At 47.3% G+C, this 25,804-nt stretch overlaps 1 protein-coding gene across 9 annotated transcripts in view; it reads left to right on the top strand.

The window, feature by feature from the left end:
- The window catches only part of NEO1 (neogenin 1), a 1,161,518-nt gene that overhangs the window by 732,586 nt on the left and 403,128 nt on the right, over positions 1 to 25,804 (top strand). For all 9 annotated transcript variants that reach the window (XM_069624609.1, XM_069624607.1, XM_069624606.1 and 6 more), the window contains exons 10-11: positions 21,821 to 21,969; positions 24,011 to 24,149. In XM_069624609.1, the coding sequence (XP_069480710.1) occupies positions 21,821 to 21,969; positions 24,011 to 24,149 (288 nt within the window). The remainder of the gene's footprint in view (positions 1 to 21,820; positions 21,970 to 24,010; positions 24,150 to 25,804) is intronic.

Raw genomic sequence — 25,804 nt, 5'->3', positions numbered from 1 at the left:
ATGCAGAGTGCTTTTCTGTGGCGATATCCACATTACATTATAGTTGAGTTCACTTCCAAAGTCGTCCTCAATTTGCTTTTCAGGTAAGAAATGCTTGTTAATTGTTTGTCCTCTTAAAATACCAACCTGGTTTTCAAAGTCCAGTGAGGCACCTCCTTAATATATTGCAACATAAGATTGTTGTGGCGACTTTGGCGAAGTTCTTTCAGTGCTTTGTCTACAATCTAAAAAGTGGTTCTGTACCAAAAGGAAAAACAATACCACTCTATAATTATAGCTGTAATAGAACAGTCATTTGTAACTGACGGGAAGGAAGAAGGCTGGTAGTAAAGTAGAATTAGAGCACACAACCAAGAAAAAAGTGATTGTGACAAATATAAGCGTGTAATAAATCAAACCTACATGGGCTGTTGAAATAAGTGCCTAGGTTAACGCAGCACAGTAAGAGTGTATATATCTTACGTTATCCCATATTTTACTGCACACATTACCACTGTAGTGTTTGTACGGCACCTTAAGAGTGTACCAAAAAGCAGTTTTAGTATTCCACCAAGTATTTGATCACGTATTTGATAGAAGCAGAATCGTTTTTTAAAATGTAATAAATGTTTCAAACTTCAACAGTTCCATTTGTATCTCTTCAGTTTAATCAAGACTACATCTTAATTTGAAACCTAAAAGCCAGGAAAAAATCATGAACAGAACAATCAGGGATCAAATTTACAGAAGGATATTACATGTGCAAATTCCCAGTTATTAAGTGGCATGGTTCACAAATGCAAAATTGCTAGGTTGCAATGAACAAAATGAATATTGCAATTGTTTTTGCAAATCCAACACGTTGCATGCGCTTACCCTAGAACCACAAGTAAATGTAATAATCGAGAAATGCTTCTTCCACCTGCACACTATCAAAAAGATTATACCGGTCCTCTCCTTCATGCACAAAACTGGCTATATCCCTCATGTCCAGAATGGATTACGCCATTAGCCTATACCACGGAATGCTGCATTACCTACTAAAGAAAGTGCAACATATACAGAAACTGGTGTCCATAGTTTTCCTCAAACTCATGAAAGGGAACACATCACTTCAGCGATACAAAGGTGCTACATTGGCTGCCAGTCAAAAAACGAACCGCATTAAAAACAATGTGCATAACACACACAGCAAATTACCATTTACCAACCGACCAGAACGCTCAGATCCAGCAACAACATCCGCCTAGAACCTAAACCATACACAAGGAATAAACTTGGTGGATCAGCACTCTTTTCTAGCAGCAAAAATGTGGAACTCCCTGCCGAGAGAAATACGAAACATGAAGGGCCATCTAAAATTCAGAAAACCCCATAAAACATGGCTCTTAAACTCAGAAACGGGTGACTATGTATGAGCAATACCCACACCCCTTGGAATGAACACACAAATGGCAAGACTGAGGACCGAACCATGACAAAGCGCAGGAGGATGGAGAGACATCCGATTGGGAGGGAGACCTGTGTGCACCCGTTCCCATGGTGGGTCCTATCGGAGGCTAGGAAGAGGGATGAGAGCGCCCTAAGTTGATCCACAGTCAGAGGACATTAGAGTTAAAGGGGATACAGTGACGACCGAACAGATGAACCACAGGGAGCTGAAGAGCGCAGAGAAGAGGTCCACCCCCTCAAGGGACCCAGGGAGGCGATGGTGGCTGCAATCCAGGATGTGCCAGAAGACAAAGTGGTGTAGACAGCCGTTATTCTAATTGCAACATGTGGTGGTGGAGGAGGCATCATCACTTAACAGTCCTGCTGAAAACTCACTGCTCTGCGCAGAATATAGGAGGGATACCCCCCTAGAACACCACAAGGCACAAAACTGGCAAGGGGGGGGGGAGGACACCCCATATGGGCAAAAAGAGGGGGTACGATTTTGCACCACCACTAACCAACCCACTAAAACTCATCCCTCTGCGCACACATCTCAAACTCTAAACCAAACACAACCATACATATACAGTGAAACAATCCACACGTACTTCACACCACACAACAACGAAACAAACCACACATAGCCTCGCACAACAGCACATGACAAATACCGATCGAAAAACCACACCTACGCTCAGCGAGTGATGTAATCCAAACTGAAGCTGCTAACATCACCTCACAGCTCTCTTGAGCTTTCTCCTGCTCAGTCCCACTAACTCACCCTACCCTCTTGCTTTTCATATCCATCAGAGCACCAGGGTACCACTGAGGTGGTGATAGTACGCAGTATAAATATCCTTTAACATAACTTAATCCAAACAAAGACTGTTGAGTTTGCTAGTGCCTGTTTTGACAAGACTTCAGTGCAAGGACACACATACTGCTCATAAATCCAGTGGCAAAATGCACACTTGGGTTAAGACATTTTAATTACACCAGTAGACTATTATAGCTGCAGTTAAGCCATTAACTCTCAGACGACCACTTTGAAATAACACTGGTAGGCACTTGCATCACAATGTTTTCCTACTGCTTGATAAAGCTAATGTCATGATGCCTACCTCTAAGGAGCCAGGCCGGGCCCAGCAACCCCAGAGGCAGACATCATTTTCCCCAGGGAAGTCTCAGCGGGCCCAAGTCGGGGCCCTTTGGACTCAGTCCTGGCGCCTTAGGCGCCAGGCTCATAGCGGACCCCAGTCCTGGTGCCTTAGGCGCCAGGCTCATAGAAGAGGATATGTGTTTAAGTGCTTGGGTGCACACTTACCTGATGCAGACCTTGCTGCTTCATCCAGGCCCTCTTGAGGCCTGAATGGGACTACTTTACCTGTAGGACTACTTCACTACCCGGGTGTGGTTGGGGAAGGATACATACCTGATTGGTGGAAGGATACATACCAGGAACTTCTTCCAAGGCTATTTAAACCCCACCCGAACAGCCACACGTGCTTCGCGTTGTTCTGCACCTAGCAGCTGGACGCTCACCGTGTCAGCTCCTGCATCCTGGCTTCAGCCACGCCTGCCAACACCCTGGGACACCTGCAAGGGGAGAAAGGAAGAGAATAGGAGAAGAAAAGCCCTTACCTGCTAAATCTGCATCCCGGAGTCATTTCTCCAACGGCCCTGAAAAGGAAGACATCATTTTAAAGGCATTTCGTTTCGATCGCTGCAGCGCTGCATTTTACTCACCTTGGCAAGGCGCTTCCATCTTCAGCAGCGATCTTCCGGATTCAGCTACGCCCCGGCGCCTAGAGGAAAAAAGACAAGAACAAAGGTGAGAGGGAGAAAAGGAATAAGGAAAGCTCAGTTTCCTTTTAAGTCTTACCTGTTGGATTATTCCCACTGCATTTCGGGTCCTGCCGCTTCCTGGCATCTCCGGACCCCGGCCCCTATGGGGAAAAAAGACCAGACATTGAATGAGCGAATGCAAAGACATTACCTGAGCGCTCATCCAGAACTGTTTCACTTCGGGTCGGTGCCATATCTCCGGCACTCCGAATTCCGGCCCCTAAGGGGAAAAAGACGTAAGCATTAGCGCTTGCTGCAATTAAACAACGAACATTATTATTAAGCTTGAACTTTTGAACAGAACTTTTACAGCGCCTTACCTGAACAGTCAAGCTTACCTGAACTCCCAACAATCCTCAATCCAGTGAAGTAACTGGGTTTCAACGCGCCCCTGCATCAGAAGCAGGATGGAGAGCTCATCCTTCCAAACCCTAAGGTGAGGCTTCACGGGGAATCGTGGAGGAGGTATCGTGGAGGGTTGGAAGGGAGTGGGAGGCTTGAGCATTGTTCCACAGTTGGTAATACTCCCTTTTCACGCACAGGAGGGTATCCAACGAGCCAGGGAAGCCAGAATAGAGGGGCCCTTCCTGTCCATCTTCAGAGTTCTGCGCCTTCGACGCCGCGCCTCCGTGGGAACCAGGTGAGCGTTACAGCTAACTCTGTGATCCCAGGAGGATGTGTTTTGGGTGGGCAGGCTCAGGTACTGGAATAGCCATAGACATTAACATGGTTCTTGGGCACCCAATGTGTTGGTAACTAACCGAACACCACCAACAAGCGATGTCCTTCCTTGCCTCCCATGTCCTTCGTAAATGTACTCCAATGCAATAGATTCGGCTTATAGGAGGCACTAGGCGCCATCTAATAGCTAAAACTACACATCCCACTCAGGTTATCTTGCATTTTGATTGCGCCTCTTGCCCTATGTGATGGCTTGAAAGCACTCTGGGCGGGAGGCCCTTCTGAAGATTACAGTGGAGAGTACGAAATAAATTAGCATAACCGTAAATGCAGCAGTGGCAGTACAGAGGAAGTCTGGTAGAGATAGTTTGAAGAGGAAGGGTTGCTTAAAGAGGTTAGGTTTGTCTCTGCTGAAGCAGTTGCAAAAGGCTGGAAAGACTACGCAGAGCTTGACTGATATTATTGTGGGACTCCGCTGCATTGTGTGGGACACAGCAACATGCAGGAAAGGTAGCAGGATAGTTCAGTGTATACAGAGCACTAAGGCCAATGTCAAGGGTAGAGAAATGTTGTTTTATTTATGGATCATACCCTAGGTCTTAGTATCTGTGACATAGCAGGCCTGAAATTAAGTACCGTTACATAGTGTTACTAGCAGCACATTAATAACTAGAAGAGTTAATGAACTATATAATTGAACACCACTAAATGGAAAATTAGTTGAAGCAATCTCGAAGACAGACAAATTTGAATGCATTGAATTAATCCAGATAGTTCGCCAAAATCATTTGAGTTAATCATACATTTATTTTATGAATGCACATATTGAAATGTAGTAAGTAAACGTGAAAGAGTTGTTTACTACAAGACAAACATGGAGAATGTGGAACAATCCACGTATTGACAAGGAGGCAAAATAGGGGGATTGCCATTAAACTTAAAATATACTGTTGCCAAAGCTGTATCAAATTGCTAGCTAACAGAGTACTTCCTCTGCTAGATATAAATTCATGCACAAAACTTTAGAGAAAATGAAAGGACATTTGCTTCATAACATCTGTGACCTGGTCCAAGTTAATTTGGCAAGGACTGGGCAAATCCTCGGTGTGTATATATAGCGTAGTCATATATATCCGGTTTTGGGGCAGCATCGTATTCACCATCATCAGGATAGTTAATTCTAGAGGGGACGCTGGTCCTCAGAATACTGGGCCGGGATCTCGGAGGTGGCTGCTACACCTGCATGTCTCACCCGTGTGCTGAGTGAGTTTACGTACTGGGGCACTTTCGTAGAGAATGAGGTTGTGCACTGAATCAATCCCCTCGCCGAGCAGACATCTCTGCTGTGTTTGACAGTGGTGAAGTTGAAATTATGTGGCATTGCTTTTAAGGTGCAGCGCTAGACTGAGGCTGCTAAAATTGGTGAAAGAACCCCAGGGCCACTGACAGCAACTTAAAGCTCACTAGTGCCCCTTATGCAGCGGGAATGCACAGAAGTAATATGCTGATGAATGCAGATTTATGACATCGGAAGCATTGTGAATAAAAGATGCATATATACGATGCAGGAAAAATCGAGGAATCCAGTGCCACTGCCCACCTAGGGTAGGATCTCATTAAATCAGTGTTTATTAGAGGACACCAAATGAATGCATGGTAAGTCTTCTGACCTGCACTCCAGTGCATTGGGCATCCTTCCACTTGTTGAAGACTGAAACCGGCTAGGACCTGAGGGAGACTAGGATCAAGCAAGGTACCATAGGTAGTCAGACTCTGGAAAAGACTGCTGGTATCTTTCCAGACCCAAGCAAAATGTGCCGAAGGGAAAGTCCATGGGCGTTTCCCAATTGTGGAGGGATGGATTTTCCTGTGTGTGAATCATCTCAGTAGAATAGTATTCACTTTCTGCTGATCTAAAATCTGTATCAGATGATCTCAGATGAGATTAGGGTTCATCTAAACCATATATGTGGAAGATGTCTTGTAATATGACTTTAAGATAGATGATTTAGTAAGGGGCCGAAACCAGATCTGGGAAGATGATGGATCGGCGAGGACCGGGAGAGCCTGTTGTAGGGCCACTGGGGAGGATAACGGAGGTGGATGTGCTGATCTTCGTAGATTAGTGACCATGTTCAAGTGACTGGCACAGATTGGGCCAAAGTGGAACAGGAGGATGAGGTGTATGTGATGGGTGAAAATGAGAGAACAAAGCAGAGGTGGCAGGAGTTTTTCGCTAAGGAATGAAGGGGCAGGGATGTCTTTTCACAAAGAAAGATTTCTGTTTTGCTGGAGTTGAGGAGGAGGTAAGTCGGCCAGTGGTCAGCTGCACCGAGGCCGGGAGCAAATTCAGGTGATGGGGAGGAAGGTTCGATATACAGGGTTCGAAACTGAGGGCAGCTGGGAGCTCTTAGCTTCTACTTGTAGCCTAGGACAGCCTGGTTAGCTTGACACCAACAGCTGCCAGGAGCTACCTTTGAGTCACCATGCCAACTGAGGATGAAGAAACGCTCCTTTGTGCATTTGGGACAATCTATAAAGAAACATTAGGGCACACCTAAATGACATTTTAAAGCATAAGGAGTCATTATGGACACAACGAGAGGTTTGCACCTTATATGAAAGCTAGATTTTTTTTAAATACTTTGTGCTAGCTCCTTGTTCCCACAATGGCAGCTCCTGGTCATTGGTTAAAGGGATGGTCTAGTAAAACATTTTATTTAAAAAATAGATAGGCAACATAAAAAAAATACTAGCATTTTCTTTTTTAAAACTTCCTATGTAAAATTTTGAGCTATTCAAGCTCAAAATTCGCAAAGTAAGCACATGGGCACATCCATTTTGTGAAATGGATGCCCTCCTGTGCTGGCTTTTGCTTTTGCGGCACTAATGAAGGAAAAGCCAGCCAGCTGTAGTAAACAAAAGTTACCGCTGGGTGGCTTTCCCTTCATTAGTGCTGTACGCGGAGGACGGGGACCGGAGACCAGAGCAGGAAAGCTGCAGCTGAATCTCGGTAAGTGCTATTTTTTTTTTTTTTAAATAAGCACTAGCTGTGGTTTTTTTCCGGGCTGGAGGAGCCCCACGGGGAGCAGGAGAACCCCTAAATGGGAAAGCAGAAACAGCGCAGCAGTGCGGAAAACAACCGCATTGTTTCTGCCTGAATCTGCTTTCCCATTTGGGGCTCTCGGGCTCCCGAGAGCCCCAAATGGGAAAGCAGATTCAGGCAGAAACAACGCAGCATTTAGCATTTCCCATTTGGGGCTCTCTGAGAGCCCCAAATGGGAAATCAGCTGTAGGCAGAAACACTACGCGGCATGTAAACACAACCGCGTTGTATTTCTGCCTGCTGTGGCTTTCACTTTGGGTCTCCGGTCCCAAAGTGATAGCCACAGCAGGCAGAAACACAACGCGGTTGTGTTGGAAAACGCTGCATTTTTTTTTCTTTCCGAGTTTCTCAGGCTCCTCCGAGCCAGAGGAGCCTGAGAAACTTGGAAAGAAAAACCGCAGCATTTTCCAACACAAAAACGTTGTATTTATGTTTGCGGTCGCTTCAAAAGCGACCGCAAACATAAATACGTTTTTAAAGCTGCGGTTTTATTTCTAAGTTTTCCGGGCTCCTCCAGCCCGGAAAACTTAGAAAAAAAAACGCAGCTAATGCTTATTTTAAAAAAATAAATAAATAGCACTTACCGAGATTCAGCTGCAGCTTTCCTGCTCTGGTCTCCGGTCCCCGTCCTCCGCGTACAGCACTAATGAAGGGAAAGCCACCCAGCGGTAGCTTTTGTTTACTACAGCTGGCTGGCTTTTCCTTCATTAGTGCCGCAAAAGCCAGCACAGGAGGGCATCCATTTCACAAAATGGATGCGCCCATGTGCTTGCTTTTGCGAATTTTGAGCTTGAATAGCTCAAAATTTTACATAGGAAGTTTTAAAAAAGAGAATGCTAGTATTTTTTTTTTTGTTGCCTATTTTTTAAATCCATTTTTTTACTAGACCATGCCTTTAATGCTGCATACCGAAGAGCCGTCTTTAGCTCCTGCTTGTAGAATCTTCATTTCGATCCCTGGGTATGGATTTTGAGAATTATTTCAGTTTCACTGGAGTAGTTCTAGCAGGTGACGCGATGGGAGCGAATGAGGGTTGGCACGGGGCTGGGATAGAGGTTAAAGAGGAGGGGCTCAAGGGATTCTACTTGGGGCATGCTGTACAACACGTGGTGGGGCAGCCAAAGTGAAAGGTAGCAAGAATCCAATTTGTGATCAGTTGCAGAGGAAAGAGATCCAGTTGAGAACATAACAAATGGCCATGCTGGGTATTCTCTCAGTGAGGATGGAATGATACAATGATGAAGGCTGCAGCGAGGTTGAGGGGGAAAGTCCCATCTGCGTCTGCATGCGTTTTGAGAGTATCCCAGATGAATACTAAGCAAGAGCCTATTCCTGATCGAGATGTGAAGCCTGACTGAGCAAGATCCAGGATGTTGTTGGATTCAGAAATGAGGCATAATTGAGAATATGCTGCCTGGTCTTCTAGTTTGGCCAGGGAAAGAGTTGGAACTAGGTTTCATCATTAAACTCCAGTGTGTCCAGGGATTCCCCCTTAAGGAGAAGCTTGAGGAAGGAAGTTTTTGAAGTCTGCAGGGAAAATGCCAGAGGCACACAGAGTTAATGTAGTGTGAGATCCCCAGCACAGGTAGAGGAAAGTATCTCTTTAGAATCGTGTGAGGGTAGAGGCATGGGTCACCTGGCAAGCCTGTAGGTAGTCTGGTAGACAAGAGCTTTAAGAATTCGAGCAGGGGAGCCGAATGAAGCAGGGGAAAGAAGGGGCTGTTCGAAAGGAAAATTGTAAGATGTACTCGTACATCCCGTCCCCTTTCCTCATCCTTGTGGGCGTTCCCCAACATGGGGACGGTACTGGAACCTTTGGCAGCGGAAAAATTGAGCTTCCCCTTTAAATTTAGTAAAGCGCGTGGGAATGCTCTGCCGAGACCCCACCCTGCGGCGCCTCACCTCAGTCCCTTTTTCCTAACGGACGGTGTCAGGCCCGGCAGCCAGCACAGAGATTGTTTTTTTTTTTAGCTTTCTGCTTGCTCCCAGTAATGTTTTTTCAATCTTATTTAACGTCCTTTGCTACCTCGCCTCTCACTGCGCATGTCGGCTGCAGGAGTATTCACGAGATGTGCCTCATGTGACTGCTCGTTCCCGGTCTATGATCCCTCCTTCACCCCCCCCCCTTGCTCCCCCATGCACTCTGTCTTGAGTGTTTTTGGCCGGTCCACCGCTGGGACGTATATTCGGCTTGCAACGCTCTTGGTCACAGGGCATTGAAGAATCGGTCGTTGCGGTGGAGGGAGATCTTCCACACTTCTCCTCCACCCCATCTGAAGGACTTCGTCTCCAGGACCTCTTGTCAAGACAAAGTAGGCCCTCTGTTCACCACAGCGGCTCCTTCCCTGGGGTTCCCATGGATCAGGGTTCCTCTGATTCAGGTTCTGGCAGGCCTGAGGTCTCCATGGCTACCTGCGCCCAAGGTGAGGGGTCTGTGGCCGCTCTGTGGGCAGACCCGAGGCCGTCCCGGCTACTGGCTCCCAAGCTGAGGGGTTCGGGGGCCCTACCGTGCTATCCTCAGAAGAGCGGTCAAGTTTGTTCTCTGTCAACCCCAGGGCTAAGGTATTGTCAAATGCCACCTCCAAGAGCTTGTCCTCGGGGACGATCCAGCGCGGCTACCGGCACAGCTGCCGAGGGCGTCCAGCCTACTGGAGTTCGCTCTGAGGTCGCAGGTCAGGGTGTACGACTCTACCGAACTCTGAGGGCGACGCTTCTGCTTCGGGTGCAAGACACAAGCTGCATCCTCCCATGTCTGAGGCCTATCGTTGCCTACGGCTTTTGCGTTCTCCCACGCAGGGCTTGGTGCAAGGCTTCAAAATGGCAGAGAGGCACGTGGCAGAGCCTGCCAAGCCATCGGTCATCTTCGATCCAACTCATGGCTCGCCCGTGCTTTCGCCCCTCGAATGGACTTTGCAAGATGATCCAGTACCCTTCTCACTGGAAGCAGCAGCGGATTGTACGGTACAGGCATCTGGTCTCCTCAGGGATGCATCTACCCATCACAGCCTTGCGGCTTCATGCCCCAGGTGCCACTGATCTTTGACCAGGAGCAGAGGCCGGGCGTTTCAGAGGGACGGGCCCCTAGGGACCCAACCACTTGCGAGGACCGCTTCTTCAAGCGCTTCCTCTTCCTCATGCGTTCCACTCCGATGAAGGGGCTCCTGAAGGATATTGTGAAGGTCATCCTGAAGGTGGCGCCTCCCTGGCCCCCTCCTCTGGGTACTCCTCCGGGTACTCCTCCCATTCCTCCAGTGCTGCCGCTTCTAGTGCCGGTCCCTCCCCCAGTCCAGCCCCAACCGGTTTTCAGACCCCTCCACCACCTCCTGTACCACCAATGCCTCCCCCTCAACAGCTGCTGCAACTGTCTTCGGCACCGGGCTTGGGGGCTGTGGGGACCCCGTTGGCACCTGTGTCCCAGGGCTCAGATTGACCTCGGCCTGTGAATAGGGGGGGTGATGACAAGGACGATGATGCACTGGACAATGAAACCTCGGCATCCGTTAAGGACTTTAATGACTGCCTTCAGGGCCTGGTGGAGTTCTTGTGGCATTTGGAGGGGTCCCTCTGCTGAGGAAGCTCCCCAGGCACCATGATCCGGTCTGGCATCCCTCTCCAGAATGGTGTCCTGCAGGTGGCGCGAAAGGTCTGGGAGAAGCCCAGGGCCAACGCCCACATGAACAAGAAGTTGGACTGCAGGTTCAGGCTGGCGGATGGGGGACCCAATCCTCCTGGCCTCCCACTCACACCCGCTTTCTTCAGTGGTCGGTGTGGCCTCGTATTTTAAACCATAGTCTTCCTCATCTTCCTCCATGGGAGTCACCTCCAGTTGTCTTTCCAAGGAAGACAAAGTCCTCAAGTCTTGGGAAAGTGCTGTTATTCCATCTCAGGACTGCATATGCGGCAAGCCAGCGCAGACTGCCTCTTGGCTGTGGCTAATCTGAGGCAGGAGCTCGGGGAATTTCTGCCCGACCTCCCTTCGAACAAGCAAGCCTCCTTCAAGGCCAGTCGGGCAGATGCCTGGGCCATTGCGCAGGACCTAATGTAGTCTTCAGTCTTGAAACATCGACACAGCCAACAGAGGGCTGTGCATTGGTATTGAGATGAGCAGGAAAGCGTGAATACACACCACTACGTTTTCAGCTGACCTGCAGGATCGAATCCTGGACTTGCCCTTCGAGGGCGCGTACCTTTTTCATTCATTAACCGATGGGTTGAAGAAGAAAAACTCAACTCAAACCGTTAAGTCCTTGGCCATCCTGACAAAACCTGGACATAAATCCTTTCCTCAGTCCCAGGGCAAGGCAGAGTTCAAACACTTTGCTTTCTCTGGCTTCAAGGTGTTCCAGGACCACGTTACACGGAGGCTGGACAGGTCGCCCAGCGACAACAGGAGCAAGCAGCCGAGGACGCTGCACAGGTTTTTTGCTCCCCCGCCTCTAATACCAAAAACCAGTGATGTCAAGGTTTGGGGAAAACAGCTTGCCTATGGGGGGCCGTTTGGCCCTTTTCCAGAACACCTGAAAGCGTCTTTTCAGCAACATGTGAATCCTATCCGTAGTCTCCACTGGCTTCAGTCTTCCTCTTCCTTGGCCTCTCCCATCCTCTCCTCGTCTTCGTCAGATCGGGTCCCTTGCTCTTTTACAGGAGGTCCTTTTGCTCTTGGAGATGCAGGTGATGGAACTGGTTCCTCTTGTAGACGGGCTCAGGGTACTATTCCAGGTTTTTGCGGTACCAAAGAGCTCTGCCTACCAGTGTTCTCCCGAACCCGCAGTCTGAGGCTGAGAGGGCACTGCATTCCTTGGACCTCAAGAGGGTCCTCCAGTTTTCTCTCTGATCAAATACTTCAGGAAGTCCGAGGCATTATTCGTGACTTTTGTGGGCTTGGCTTCCATTGCCCGTTGGATGGTTCAGGCCATTTTGGAGGCGTACACGGTCCTGGCCAGACCTGTTCCTGAGTGGATTCATGCCCATGCGGTCAGAGTCAAGGCCACGGCCGTCACCTCTCAGAGACCTGATTTTTGGAATGTCGTGAGCAAGGTGGTTAATTGGGCCACTCTGTCGGCCTTCTGTAAGCACTACTCAATGGACACCAACTCTAGGCACGATGTAGAGTTTGATCAGGCGGTTCTGAAGAACCTTTTTGCTTCATCCTAGATAGGAGGCAGGTTATCACTGCTCCACCCAAGGTTCTTGTTCGGTGGAATCGCCCACAAGGATGGAGGAACGGGGATGGGACGTATGAGTAATTAAAGTTACTCACTTTAATTACTAGAGTACTCTTAGTGCCCTTTCCTCCTTACATCCAACCTGCCTTCCCCCGGTAGTATGCCAATGGCTAATAGGTAATAAGCATAGCCAGGTATCGAAGCGTCTGATATGTTCAAAGGGGACTGAGGGGAGGCACGAAGGTGGGGCATCAGTAAGGCGTTACCATTCCCTAGGCCACGCCCCGCGCTATACTAAATTTAAAGGGAAGCTCAATTTCTTTTTTGCGCTCCCAAAGGTTCCGGTACCGTCGCCATGTTGGGGCGACACCCACAAGGCGGAGGAAAGGGGAATATGGACTAGGAGTACTCTAGTCACTACGGTGAGTAACTTTAATTATTCACAGGAGAGGCAGCGGAAGGAAAGGAAGATTTTTGAGATAGGGTAACATTATTCCTCTCCGACTTAGTTGTACAATGTGTCAGATAGCACGTTGAATATGGATTATCTACAGGGGGGGGGTTAATGGTACAAGCAGAGGAAGAGAATTTGGTGATCCGTTTGAAAAGTTTTCTGGCAGAATGAAAAGCTTTAGAGATCCTGTCCGTGTAGTGATTTTTCTTCGCTTTTCATATTTTGTTCCCATTATGCTTAAGCTGGGTCATGTAGGCACATCTGTTTGCCAATGGCAGATTCAAAAGCCATCTACGTGCCAGAGATCAATTGGGGGGTTTTTCTCTTTAATTGTGTTGAATACTATTTGCTTGGTTGATCCTTTATTTTTTGTGAAGTCTGAAGGGTGACAGAATTGTAGAAAGCTTTGTAAAGCCAGTTGTCAAAGGAAGTGATGGAGAACGGGGGAAGAATGGGATTCTAAAGGGAAATTTGATTGGTCAGGAAGATCCTTGATATTCCATTTGCGTGCTAGTGTTTTAGGTCCTTCAATTTAGTTAAGGGGTTTAGGAGTTACCCCTGCAGCAAGGTCCAAGGAGATGGCAGAGTGGTCAGACCATATAAGAGGGTGAGGTGGGAAGGTGGTGACGCAATTAGAAGACCCAAAGATTACGTCCAAAGTGTCAAGTGGAGCCAATATTAAGGTATGCAATCTTTAGAACTAATCTTTTATGAAGAAATGCTTTTATACCGAAACTTTTATAATGAAAACACATAATGAGAATATGTGTGGGTGGGTTAAAGGGTTAAATATTTCCGGAAACGGTGGGGGTGGGTTTTTAGGGAGGAAAAAAAATCGTTACAAAAGTATTGATATGTGCCTTTGACATGTAACCCAATATTCGCTGTGAAAGTTGCATCGGTTTGAGGTTAGTAAGCAATGAGTTGGTCGTGGGGTTGAGGGGCATGTTGAACCAAATGTTAGTTTTAGACTGATAAGTGAGGTTGAGAGTTAATAATGGATGCAATGGAATCACAGAGCGAGTAGGCAAAGGGTCAATTCTGACCTGGGACTCCGTAGATGAGCAGGGTAGGGCAAGTGCATGAGCTTAACCAGTAGGGATTCACAATCTGCGGTATGGAGACAAGAATTTAAGTGGATGGCGCAGATGGAATCCTTGTGGTGAATGGCAGTGTCACCTGCTCTGCTACCACGATTCTCGACAAACTTTTACCTTGAAGGAATCACTGTGTGCTACAGGCGCGAAGTCTTGGGAGTATTAAGTTTAGATGCTGAACATGAAGTCTGGGCATTCGGATCTGTCATGGATTAGGCTTTTGAAATGACTAATTGTTTATTGAAGGGGTAGTGGGCAGCCTCGTTTGAGTGGGATGAGATGCAAAAAGGATGATTAGGGGTGGGGGGAGCGAATAGTTCACAACCTAGCTTGTAAGTTGAAGAGGGTTGCGGGCTGAAGTGTGGAGAGGCATAGATAAGGGGCTGGGAGACGGTGTATAAGGAGAGGGGAAAGTAATTCCTCTTGTTGTTCGGGGGGGACTTTCTGGGTGAATGCTGGGGATGGGGGCTATTATCTAATTTCGACGGCATCCACAGGATGTGTAGGCCATGGTGCTTGGAATGTATGGTATTGTATACTTGTCTCTCAAGGTGGTGGGCTCAGCGGCGTGTAAGTGGGGTGAGTTTAGTAGACGGAAAAGGGATTTTACAGGGTTCGCTTTCGGCGGAGAGAAGGGAGAGTTGTTGGCCAGTGGGGTTTCCCCATGGGATGTGTCCTGGGAAAGTTAATGGGAGATGTGTTGTCGCACAGTGTGGACTGATTCTGGTTTTACGATCGGCGTGGGGAGCGGTGGGTACGAGAATGGTGGACTGGATGCCAGGAACGTTTGCAGCCTAGCGAATTGACTGGGTTTGTACAGTGGGTAGAGGGCAGGGTGGAAGGGAAGAGAAGTCTAGGTGTGGCAGGGATGGGGTGGGAGTAGGATGGTAAAGCGGATGTGAAGGCTGAGTGGGAGGAATGGAGAGGGACATCGAAGTGGGTAATTGGCGTTTGTAGGGAGTAGTGAATACAGAGGAGCAACTCTGTCAAGAGGGGTGGAGTAGAGTAAGGCAGAGTAGGATGGTAGTGAGGCAGGTGGAGCGAGTCTAAGGAGAGCTGAGCGTGGGGTCTTTGAAGGAATTCCTACCTCAGGGAAAAGGAGAGATGTGCATCGAAGTGATTGGGGGTTGCTGGAGGGGTTGGGGAGTGGAGGGGTCAGTCAGTTGGGTGCGGGCTGAGTTAAATGAAAGGAAAGTTCCGGTAAGGCCAAGTTGGCTCCCTGCATTACCAGTGGGATGGTGATGCGGGGCAGTGGGGGGGGGGGGAGAAGTGTTTGGGATGAGAGGGGCTGGCGAACAGGAGATTTCATGGTTTGTAAACTGTTTTAAGGGTTGTAAGATAATTGAACGAAGAGTGCACCTGGTGCCGTGGAAGGGTACGTTTGATAGTTGACAAGGCCTTGAGAAGGTGGGGAGGGGAGTTGAAAGGTGTCCCGATAGTGGAGATGTAGGATTAGTACGGGAGGTGACGAGGTGGAGGGGAAGAAGGGGGGGGGGGGGAGATTGGGCAGTATGCAGGAGGTGGTGAGATGGGAGAGGGAGTGTTTGTAAGGCGATGGACTGAAGCGTTGGGTTTGGAGTGTGTGGGTGGTTAGTCTGGCTGATGATTTGATGTTGGGAACAGGAGTGAGAAGGGTGTGAGAGTGGCCTAACGACGGTCGAGAAAGAACGAGTGACAGACGGGGTGGACGGTTTGTAATTGTGAATAGATGTGGGTAGTTTAAGGTTGTAAGGGTGAGTCTCTAGGTCGGCTGTGCCTCGGGCAGATGGGTTGCAATTGAGGAAACTGTGGAGGATTTGTTATGCGCCATTTATAGCCTATTATTTTGGAGCTGTGAGGTGATTGGTCGTTTCTAATAATCATTCTAAGGCCAAAGCAATGTATTATCTCTTAAGATTGTTAGTAGAAGCAAGAAGGTCCGAGTGCAAGGAAATTCCTTAACTGATGTGAAGATTATCTAGTATAGTTGAATATGGTGAGCGTAGTGAACTAATGTGTAGGACGTGGGCAGCATACGTTCCCTGGATTTTTGAGTAATTTACCGGGGACAAGTAGTGCTAGGAGGCAAATCGAACAAGGCAGACCGGCGATACCTGCTCAGGAGGACCTCCGTGTATGTAATAAGAAATGCTGGTAGGATCTGAATGAGGGATCGATTGACTTAGCAGTTCTGAAAGCTACCACTAGATGTCGCTGAAAGATTACAATTGGAGTCTTTTCGGTTTAGTGAGGAAAAGTCGTGAGGGGGGATTATTGCGAGGATGGAGGCAGGAAAGCAAAGATGTTAAGGTTAAAGGATAGTTGTACCGCACTATCACCACCGGAGTGGTCCCCTGCCGCTCTGGCGGCTCTGAAAAAAGGGAAGGGCGGCGATGAGTTAGTGGGAGTAAGGTGGAAAAGTGCAAGAGAGCAGTGGTAGTCGTCGTGTACTGTTGTGCGAGTCTGTGTGGTTTTGTCTTGTTGCGGAATGGATCTGCTCTTTCGTTTGATACCAAGCAGACATGGGGTTCCCTAGACTACTGAATAAATATGCAATTTGCTTGAATAGGAGCTATGCAGTGATTTTGAGGGGATATGATTCTCCACTCTGGAAATGTCCGATTAGTATAATGTGGGGCCTGTGCAAGTGCTTATTGAACTGGTCAAAGTCGGCTTAAGCTCCAGGGTAGGGATTATACTGCGATGTCCACGGCGGGATTGAAGGCCTAAAGGACCCTATGATCAAAAATACAAAATAAAGCTGGAGCAGACACCCTATTGAATGAGCCAAATCTGCAGATGTTATCCTAACACCCGCTCAGGCATCAAGGTCCGAGAGGGCAGTTACTGCGGCAGTGCCGCCGCGGTGATGAGTAGATTCCTATGGCGTGAATGCAGGTGGCGGGTGGGTGATCGGAATGCCAGTGATCGCCTGGTCCTCGTCAGCAGAGCTGGGTGCCCCTTCTACGGCAGCCTGTGTCGGGGAGCTGCTTGTTTAGCGTTCAGAAGAATGCGCCTGGGAAACCGTCGGTCCGAAGTAGCTCCGCCTAAATGACATGCCAGCGGGTCTAAGGGAAACGGCAGAGGGGTTAGGCCTGATGGTGTAAGGCGGCGACTCTAGTTTCAGTGTGCAGGTTAGAGGATACGAGGTGGACAATGCAGACACTGGGTGCTACCAACTGTGGGCGCTGAGCAGTCGCGATTCCTTATCAAGAGTAGGGCGGCGGGGGTTGAGCTTCTAGGGAGGAGAAGTCACGTTGGCAGTGGTGGGAGGGCCGCTTCACTTTGATTTAGCAGGAAACGAGGATTAGCAGATGTTTGGTGGAAATGCAGGGCCCCGAGTACAGCTGGCTCGCAGAGGGGTGGGAGAAAAGCCTACTAGAGGCAGGCGGAGGCGCATGCCTTGACTTTATTTCGGGAGTCAAAGATGAACGAATGAATCGGGCTATAGTTAAGCACACTCGGGTGAACATCGCAGTCGTACAGCTTTATACATCCTCTTGTAATAAAGCGATGGGTTACTGCATACTTACATACACTGCATCCAAAATAGAATGCAGTATAGTCCGGCAGGGGAAGAGACCTCAAGCCCACTTCATAGATTCATTAAAAGTATCGGTGCCGCTGCATCTGGCCAGAATTATACAGAAACGGTGAATAACAACCTATGCACGGGCACTGAAGGCATCCCCTGCTCAAGATGAGACCGTCGCTGCACAGCAGCAAGTCTGGATAGTCACATCCGAGTTGCTCAGGTCGTCAACATCGTCGCTACTCACTGGCTAGCCTGAACCGCTAATGGTGGTGTCCTGTCCAGAGTCCTTGCTGAAGGGGGCAGCAGGAACGTGGCCTGTCCCAAAGAGACCAATGCAGGTACACACACTCCAGCAGCGTTGAGCATAAGCATATGACCAGCAGATGATCACGTGCCAACAAATCCAAGGCACCAAAGGACCGAGGTACATGGACAGTGCACACAGCTGCAGGTTCCAAAGCTTCCCCAGGTATGGCCATGCTAGCCACCCCATATGACCCAGCCAGACCTCCCAAGGGTCTGCAAGGCACAGCACTAGTCCCCACAGTAGCATGTGCACATGCGTTCTGCTGCAGCACAGTAATTGGGAAGGAGCAGAACCAGTCCTCACCCGGCAGCAGAAGCAACACTGAGAAAGGGACAGACGCGGATGGACTAAACAAGTGCATCACAAATATGCTCAGCCACAAACAAATAATAAAGATCAGATAAAATGACCATCCCAAGAAAAAGATGAAGCACGCCAGTCGTTCGAATAGACCCCCACCCTCCAACCCCACCTGCCGATCACTTCAGCCCCTCACTCCCAGGCAGGCAAATTCAGTCTGCAGAGCTGGCAACTGCAGTGTGTGAAGTGGCAAATCCCTACTGCGAGTGCCCGATTACAGAACCTGAGAGCGGCAGACGAGCTGGAGCCAAGCAAGGCAGCTTCTCCAGTATCTTGCACGCACCAGACGCCAATGCATGTACCCGAGGCGCTAAAGTCGCCTCAAATGTGGAGCAGACAAAGAACTGAACAGTTAAAACGCTCAAAGGGAAGGATATCCGCAAAACTCCTCAATTAGAAAATTTAGGTTCCGAGTATTGCCCACATCGCCCACTGTAGAGACATCTGGCTATAGAATTCGGATGGCCAAGAATAAACTAAGAGATGAAGCAGATTTTTTACCTTAATTTAGTAGTCTCCAACAGTCCCACCTGGTGGTAATCTTCCTTTTTTGGTGTGCGGGACTATGTTCTCAATGAGTCACAAGACCAGTCCATTATGTCTTCAGTTTTCATTACAAAAATATATAGAAAGACACAATTGGGTCGTCAAGTGTAGGGTAGGGGGGTGTCCTTGTACTTCTTCCCTGTCCTTGGAGGGACACTCAAAACCCCAACCCAGGCTCCCTACTCCAAAGCTCTTGATACCACTCACGTTCACTGGAGCTAAGGTACCTCTACTGTCTTTGTCCATGTCCTAAGGAGAGCATAAAGGCTGTAGCCAGAACTCCCCTGGGGACTTCTATGTGGCCTAGCAGGGCACTTTGCCTGGCATGCTTTTTTGTATAGCCTTCCCCCTCCTGTTTTGAAGCATCTCTGTGGCCATTGGGTACTGTAGTCAGCTGCTTCCCTGTGCCATTCACTTTCTAAGCTAACCAAACCCCTCTCGTTGTGGACTGTCCCCTGGAAGACGTCATGCAGGACTTTAGCACCACCACCTTTCTAGATTCATTTTCCACCAGCCTCCCCGGCGGTCACTGTGGTAGTTTCTTCTCTGGATCTCATCTGTACCAAGTACATCACTGCTTAGACAGGGTTTGGGCAGTGTTCCTAGGTCTGTCCTTATCCTGTGCAGTCTGACATTGTTTTTGGGTTTATCATTCGGTTCCTGAGGGGGAAAACTTTGTCAGTTTCCATTTGTGCAACCAGTTGTTTCCTTTCTGGTTCAGGCCGATTTTGGCTGTTGGGGCCCAGGTGCATTGTGGTACGTGTAGCTTTTCACTGCACGGTGCTTCCTCCAAGGAACCATTATCCATTCCAAGGCTATGAGGAGTTTGGTGCATTCTAGTAGCTCTAATGTCCTGGGAACCACCTAAAAGAGAGACCTGGCTAGGACGGAGGCTGATGGACATTGGGGCAGAGAAAGGGATACAAAGGTGCAGACATGACTCAACATTTACTGGGGACAGGGGTCCTATTCAACTCCCCCACAACACTTTGGGGTAGGACTGGCTATGCCGTTTCCCATTTTGGCCATCTGCTCCAGGTTGAGAAGGGTTCATGGCCACCCCCTTGACAGGATGAAACCCATTATCCTGTTATTTGTAGTGTAACCTAGGCCAATTTGTGGTGTTTGTCTCACATCGATACCTACAAACTTGAATAAAGTCCATAATGCCAAGAGCAGGATGGGCGTTCTCTTTAGGAACATTGATGATTCCCTTTGCTATTTTGCTCATTTATTCAATACCCAAAGAAGCGCTTGGTCTACGGTCTTTCAATTGTTAAATGGCCTGTTTGAAAGCATATGCAGAGTCTACTGGGGTATTTGGGTACACTGGGTCCAACTTCGACCAGCCCTTTCATAGTTAAGATGTTTATGCATGTTTTTTTGTCTTTCCTTGAAATTAAATTTAATTAGCACTATAGAATTGTGGCAGTTGGGACAGGAGAAAATTAAATTTGATGGACCTTTTCATTTGACTGTCAGCTCGGTTTTGATCTCGAACTATCATTTGGGTTGTGACTTTCAGGCATTTACGTAGAGATTTGGAGAACTTGGTCTGCCTTTTGTATTGCCATTTTGCTTGGTCCTGCCTAATTTAGCATCTTGAGGACAGCTATGTAATACCTTTAGCAATGTGTATGCACACCCCGTTGCCCTCATTCGACCTGCTGAATGTTAGGCCTATTGGGTGTAAATGTCATATGTGATGAACGATAATCTCAGGGTGCTGGATTTGTTAATTCATGGCACCCTGGAGACCGGTAATCGGACACTCTACATCATTTTCGTGGACTTTAAAGCCGCATTTGATACAGTGGATTGGCCCATACTTTGGGAGAAACTTACTGAAGGCGGTTGCCCAGTATGGCTTTTTAGCATACTGCGGGGCCTGCACAAATGCATGGTCACGGATATGGTAGTAATTTGGAAAACATGGTTGTACTGAATAATCTCTACATGTCTGATGTGCTGGATTGGCTAAATACAGAGGTTGGGTGCTGTCCAAATGTTGGGTGTTGTCCCCTGCCTTGTTTACTATATGCAGATGACCTCATCCTCCTAAATTACACCTTTTTGGGCGTTAAAGCTATGTTCATGGCATTGTGTAACTATGCGTCGCAAAATAAGCTAACTATAAATATGGAGAAGACCAAAGTTTTGGCCATATTGGCAAAGAATGTGAAAAGACTCATACTTAAGTGTACGCTTGGAACATTTGACTCCTATCCCTACTTTGGGTTAGAGATTGACAGTTCCAGAACATACAGGCAAATTGTGGAAACAAAAAAGATTAAAGCTCATAGCATGACTCGCTCTATTTTTAAATTTGCTAGGGATACTGCAGGGTACTCATTGGAAGGAATAATAACACTGCACAAACAAAGCTTCTGCCCGACAGTGCTCTATGGGCAAGAGGCTCTGGCAATGGCCGATTTATCCTGGCTAGATATTTTAGAAGGCATGTTTGGAAACATGCTGAGGCTCAACTCCTCTGCCACAATGCAGTACGTTAGACTAGAATTTGGCCTGATCTCTCTTAAAGGGGAACTGTTGAGAAGATAAGGTCTGTTTATATATTAAAACCCAAACAAACCCTAAATGTCAACTTATTAGTCTATTTGCTGCCCCTACAGGGTAAAGCCAGCTTTGGTAGTTTGGTATTTAGCTTTTTTAATGATCCGGGTTGGTTTCCCGATTACACAAGGGGTACATCCATTGAAACTCTGAATAGGGTCTTCTCAAAAAAAGTTGGACAATGGGATTGGATTGCGTACTACAGTCACGTAGAGTCCCTACATAGTTATATACATCTGGCTGGTGTTGTGCACAACTACCTTCAGCCTCAAGCATATCTTATACAATGTCCAAATATGGGAGTGCGTGCATTCAGATAGGGGCTGAGGATAAATCGGCTACACATTCTTCCTCTAATTGGCCCACAGTTGGGATAAAAAAAATAGTTGTATGTGCCAGAACCCTGAATATCTGGAGACTGCTAAACATATTCTTACAATGTAGAACATTGGGTCCAGGATACATGGTTTTGTTAGGCCCATTTGTACAGGAGTACGAATCTATTAAGAGTGACGATTTTTGGGCCTATTCTCTTAATACGGATAGTCAAAAAGTGCATATTGCCATGTATCAGTTGTGGGCAATTATTAAACGGTTAGAGAGTGCTACAAGAATGAATTGATAGTGTTGTGAATTGATAATTGTTGCTTTTAACAAAATAATGTGTTTTGATACATAGTGTTTATATATTCTTGTTATTGTAAAGTTTCTTAAACAAATAAAGAATAGACATTAACCAGTGGATATTTGTGTTCCAGTTCAAGTGCCTGGTCCAGCACCCAACCTTCGAGGGTTAGCTGCTCTTCCCACCTCAATCACAGTAAGCTGGGAAAAGCCTCTGTCTGGCAATGGCGAGATTCAAAGCTACAAGCTGTACTATATGGAGAAAGGAGCGGAGAGTGAACAGGTGGGACATGAAGGGACCGAGAAAAGTGCTCTGGGAAGAGAATCTTGTGAATGGTCATGCTGCAGTGGTATGAAACAGCAGAATCAGCAATCACTGGCAACTACTGTGGGAGGTTTATGTTGGGATAGCATGTATTAGCAGCAGCCTGGGCAGTTAGAAGGGAGAGCAGGTTTAGGTGGTGTTTAATGCAAGTTGAAAATGGCATGCTGGGTTAAGTGGAAATGGAAGGGCAATGACCTTGGCACATTGAAGTGCTTTTGGGCAAGAGCAAACTGCGATGCTTGGGCATGTGGAGGTAGATAAGGATTAACATATTGGGTTAGTGGAGTCATTTTGGATTGGTGTGGAGCACAAGATCACGTTTTTTTTTAAAATGGTCTTACAATCTCAATGTCCAGGCTGGGTGGTGGGAGGGAATAAAGGAAGTGATGTCTGGCCAGGGAAAAAAGGTGGAAAGGATGTGGTTTGCATTGTATAGTGGAGGCAAATATGTATTGGTGGTTCTGAGAAGGAAGAGAATAGCACATTCAGTTGCAAGAGTGTGGAATTGGCGGTGGCAATGGATGGAAAGGCGAAAGTACAGCTTGGAATTGTAGGGCAGTGGTGGAGAATGAGCAAGTTGGAAGTATAAGAAAGCAGGACAGGATTAACAGGTTGGATATCTGGTTGGGAGTGAGTAGAGTACTTGTTCATACTGGCAGAAAAATGACATCTGAATGAAGGAAGAGGCTGTTAAATAGTGCACACCAGAGGAAAACGTAGGAGAGTGGAATAAAGTAACTGATTTAGAATAAGCAAAGTGAGTATATTGTTGAAGTAAAAGGAGCATGTTTTTAGGGTGAGGTTCTGATAGTGGCCTGTAGAGCTGGCTGCATGGAAATAAGCCACTTTGGGGTAACTTTAGAATTTCCCGGTAGGCCTCTGCACCCTGGGCCTCCTTTGTTTTTAAAAAAAGTGTTTGGATTTGTAGAGCGCACTACAGCCCACAGGCATCGAGGCGCTATAAAGGACACTTAAGAAGGCTTGCTTGAGGGTTACAATAAGCGGCCCAAGAATAGTGCTTAGAGACAGTTTGTTAGGTTACAGTTGCTCACATGGTCATTTTACATAGTACTGTATACTGCATAGCAAAGTGTGACATATACATACAAGTGTAGTCAATGGGTGATGAGGTGACATATGCAATACAAAACTTATAGCGATAAGCCCTTTCAAAGGGCCTAGTTTTGAAAGCCTTGCGGAAGGCTGCATGAGAGTCGATTGATCTGGGCTGGGAGGTTGTTCCAGAGGGTTGCAGCCATTGTTGGGAAACTAGCGCCTCCCGCACGCACTCTGCGTGTGTAGGGAACCGTGATACAGTTGGCATAGGCGGACCTCTAAGGTCTGGATGCTGTTTGTTTGGTGATCCTCTGCGCTAGGTACATAGGTGCCAGACCGTGAAGACATTTGTGTTATGGCAAGTGTTTTGAAGACAACCCTTTGTGTGGTATTTCCACATTTTCCCATGGGAAAGGTGTTGGCCTTCTGAAAAAGTGTGATATGGGGCCACTTTGAGAATTATTTCCAGGGCCTCTTTTGGTTCCCAGTCCACCCCTGGTAAAGGAGAATATATGTGCTGCATTAGTAAACATCTGGAGACCAAATGGTTTAAACGTGATGGGGATAAATCAGATGAACTGTGTAGCAGCTGAAACGGTACAGTGGCAGCATGGAGCTGGGGTGGAATGTGAAAGATGGAATGGTTTGAAACAGATGCCACTTTGTTTGGCATTTGGAGTGTTACGGGGACATGAGTAGGTTGAACTGGTGAAGGCAAGGTGAACGACGTTGGCACGCTATGTAGTGAGCTTAAGCAGCATGTTTGTGAGCTTTAGATGACGCAAACGGTTGGTGTACTAACAAAGCAGTTAAAGCATTCAACGTCCTACAACAAAAATAAAAATAGTCGGAAGCCGGCTGCATGACACATCTTGGCATTTTTAACAGTTTGATGTTTCCATGTGCTTTTAATGCCTTCTGTGTTTCCTCCCGCCTCTTTCAGGATGTTGATGTTGGAGGGCTCTCGTACACGATCAATGGGCTGAAGAAGTACACAGAGTACACATTCCGTGTGGTGGCCTATAACAAACATGGACCCGGTGTATCCACTCAAGATGTGGTAGTTCGAACTCTCTCTGATGGTATGTTGCACATTGGGAAATCGGGTCTCTTGAATTCGGAGCATTTGTCAAAACCATAGAAAACGATGTATAACTCTCCTGCCATATTTCCTAAAGCACAGGAAAATTCTCTCTGCCACTTGTTCAGGGAGGGTTGCCAGATGCAGCAACGCACATTACATTCAATAAGGGTATGTTCACACCGAAGATCTTATACAAAACATGTAGTGTTCATACTGGGTAAATGCTTTGTGGGTTACAGGAAAGTCAATTGTTCAAGAAAGTCATTTTCGATATCGCAAATGCAAAGAAAAATCTAGAGAAACCCAAGCAGGACATTGGGTTGAAATGCAACACCATTCACAAGATCGAAGAGCAAATCCTCTCCAATCGAAGGCACTTGAAGGAGATGAAAGAGCGCTCACTGCACAAAACACACGCTTGGATTTTGTAAAAGAAATGAGAAGACAAGACTGGTATTTGGGACACAATTACCAGACGACCCTCCTATGATTGTTTCCCAGTAGCGAATGTGCAGCCAATGAAATGCTTCACTCTCTTGCTTGTATTTGGGAATCACAACAAATCTCTTAATATATTGCTGTGCACCAGATGAAAGTCATTTTAGTGCCAAGAGTATGTGACCTGAGCACTCTGGGTCACAGGTGGTGGGTGCAGTCAGCTGGAATCATTAATTGCCCAGTTACCAGGTTTGTTGCTTATGGACGCCTTACAGCCGGTTTGCATTAAACCACACAGTAGCCACTTTTATGAATAATTGGGAGAAACTGTCAGGCTGCTGTTTGTCTTTGTAGAGTACTGGTCCTAATGCTGTAGTTCACCCAATGGGAAGCTTAGTTTGAATATTGTAAGTTGTGTTAATATGAGGTATAGCACTCAATCTGGCAGGGCTGTCTTCACATAGAGTGAACCCATTGTGCTACCCAGCATGTGCTGCCAAAACCTAGAGTTTGAAACGCCAAAGCTCACCAGTGGCCACACTAGTCTCTATTTCTTAAGCTATGGTTTTGGTGGCAACAAGATACTCAATGGAAGTAGTAATGACCAAAATCCCAATAGAAAAGGGGTTGGACCTGTTCGGTAGCTGGCAGTGCAGGGCTGGTCACCAGGAGGCAGTCTGAATCCAGCTTTAAGATTCGGATTTTCCACAATCCCAACATTTTGGAAAAGTTATTTTATGATCTTGATTTCTGTAGCCACATACCTCTGGCATTATCCAATGGTGCTCAGCGTGTCAGTTGCTCCTGCCTTTTTATCGAGTCCATGGCAGGACTAGAATCTAGGTTCCACAGGAAGGAAGGCAACACTATCTTTGCTACACTATCTGGCAGCAACAGTGCTTCCTCACAGGCTTCTCCGGTTGGTGGTTTTCTTGTGCTTCGGGGCTCGTCCAAGGGTTAGACAAGGTAAGGATGCAAAAAGCCTGGCTTTTCAGGAAAATTAGTTTCGGGGTGTAAATTCTGCTTCTAATGAAAAGGGTGCTTCCTTTCAAATGTTAAGCTGCCACCCAATCACTTGAAGGCTGCATATTCAGTTTTTTCCAGGCTTCTCTCCCCGTCATTTACTCAGGATGTGGAATTGGATTCTGACCATGTATCCCAGACATCCATCCATTCACCAGGCCAGAACTGATCTTGACCAGCTCCTGTACTGCA

The sequence above is a fragment of the Ambystoma mexicanum genome, chromosome 11 (genome assembly GCF_040938575.1).
Source record: "Ambystoma mexicanum isolate Mex_15411 chromosome 11, UKY_AmexF1_1, whole genome shotgun sequence".
NCBI lineage: Eukaryota > Metazoa > Chordata > Amphibia > Caudata > Ambystomatidae > Ambystoma > Ambystoma mexicanum.
Note: the sequence above shows the minus strand (reverse complement) of the source record. Positions and strands in the feature narration are given on the sequence as shown.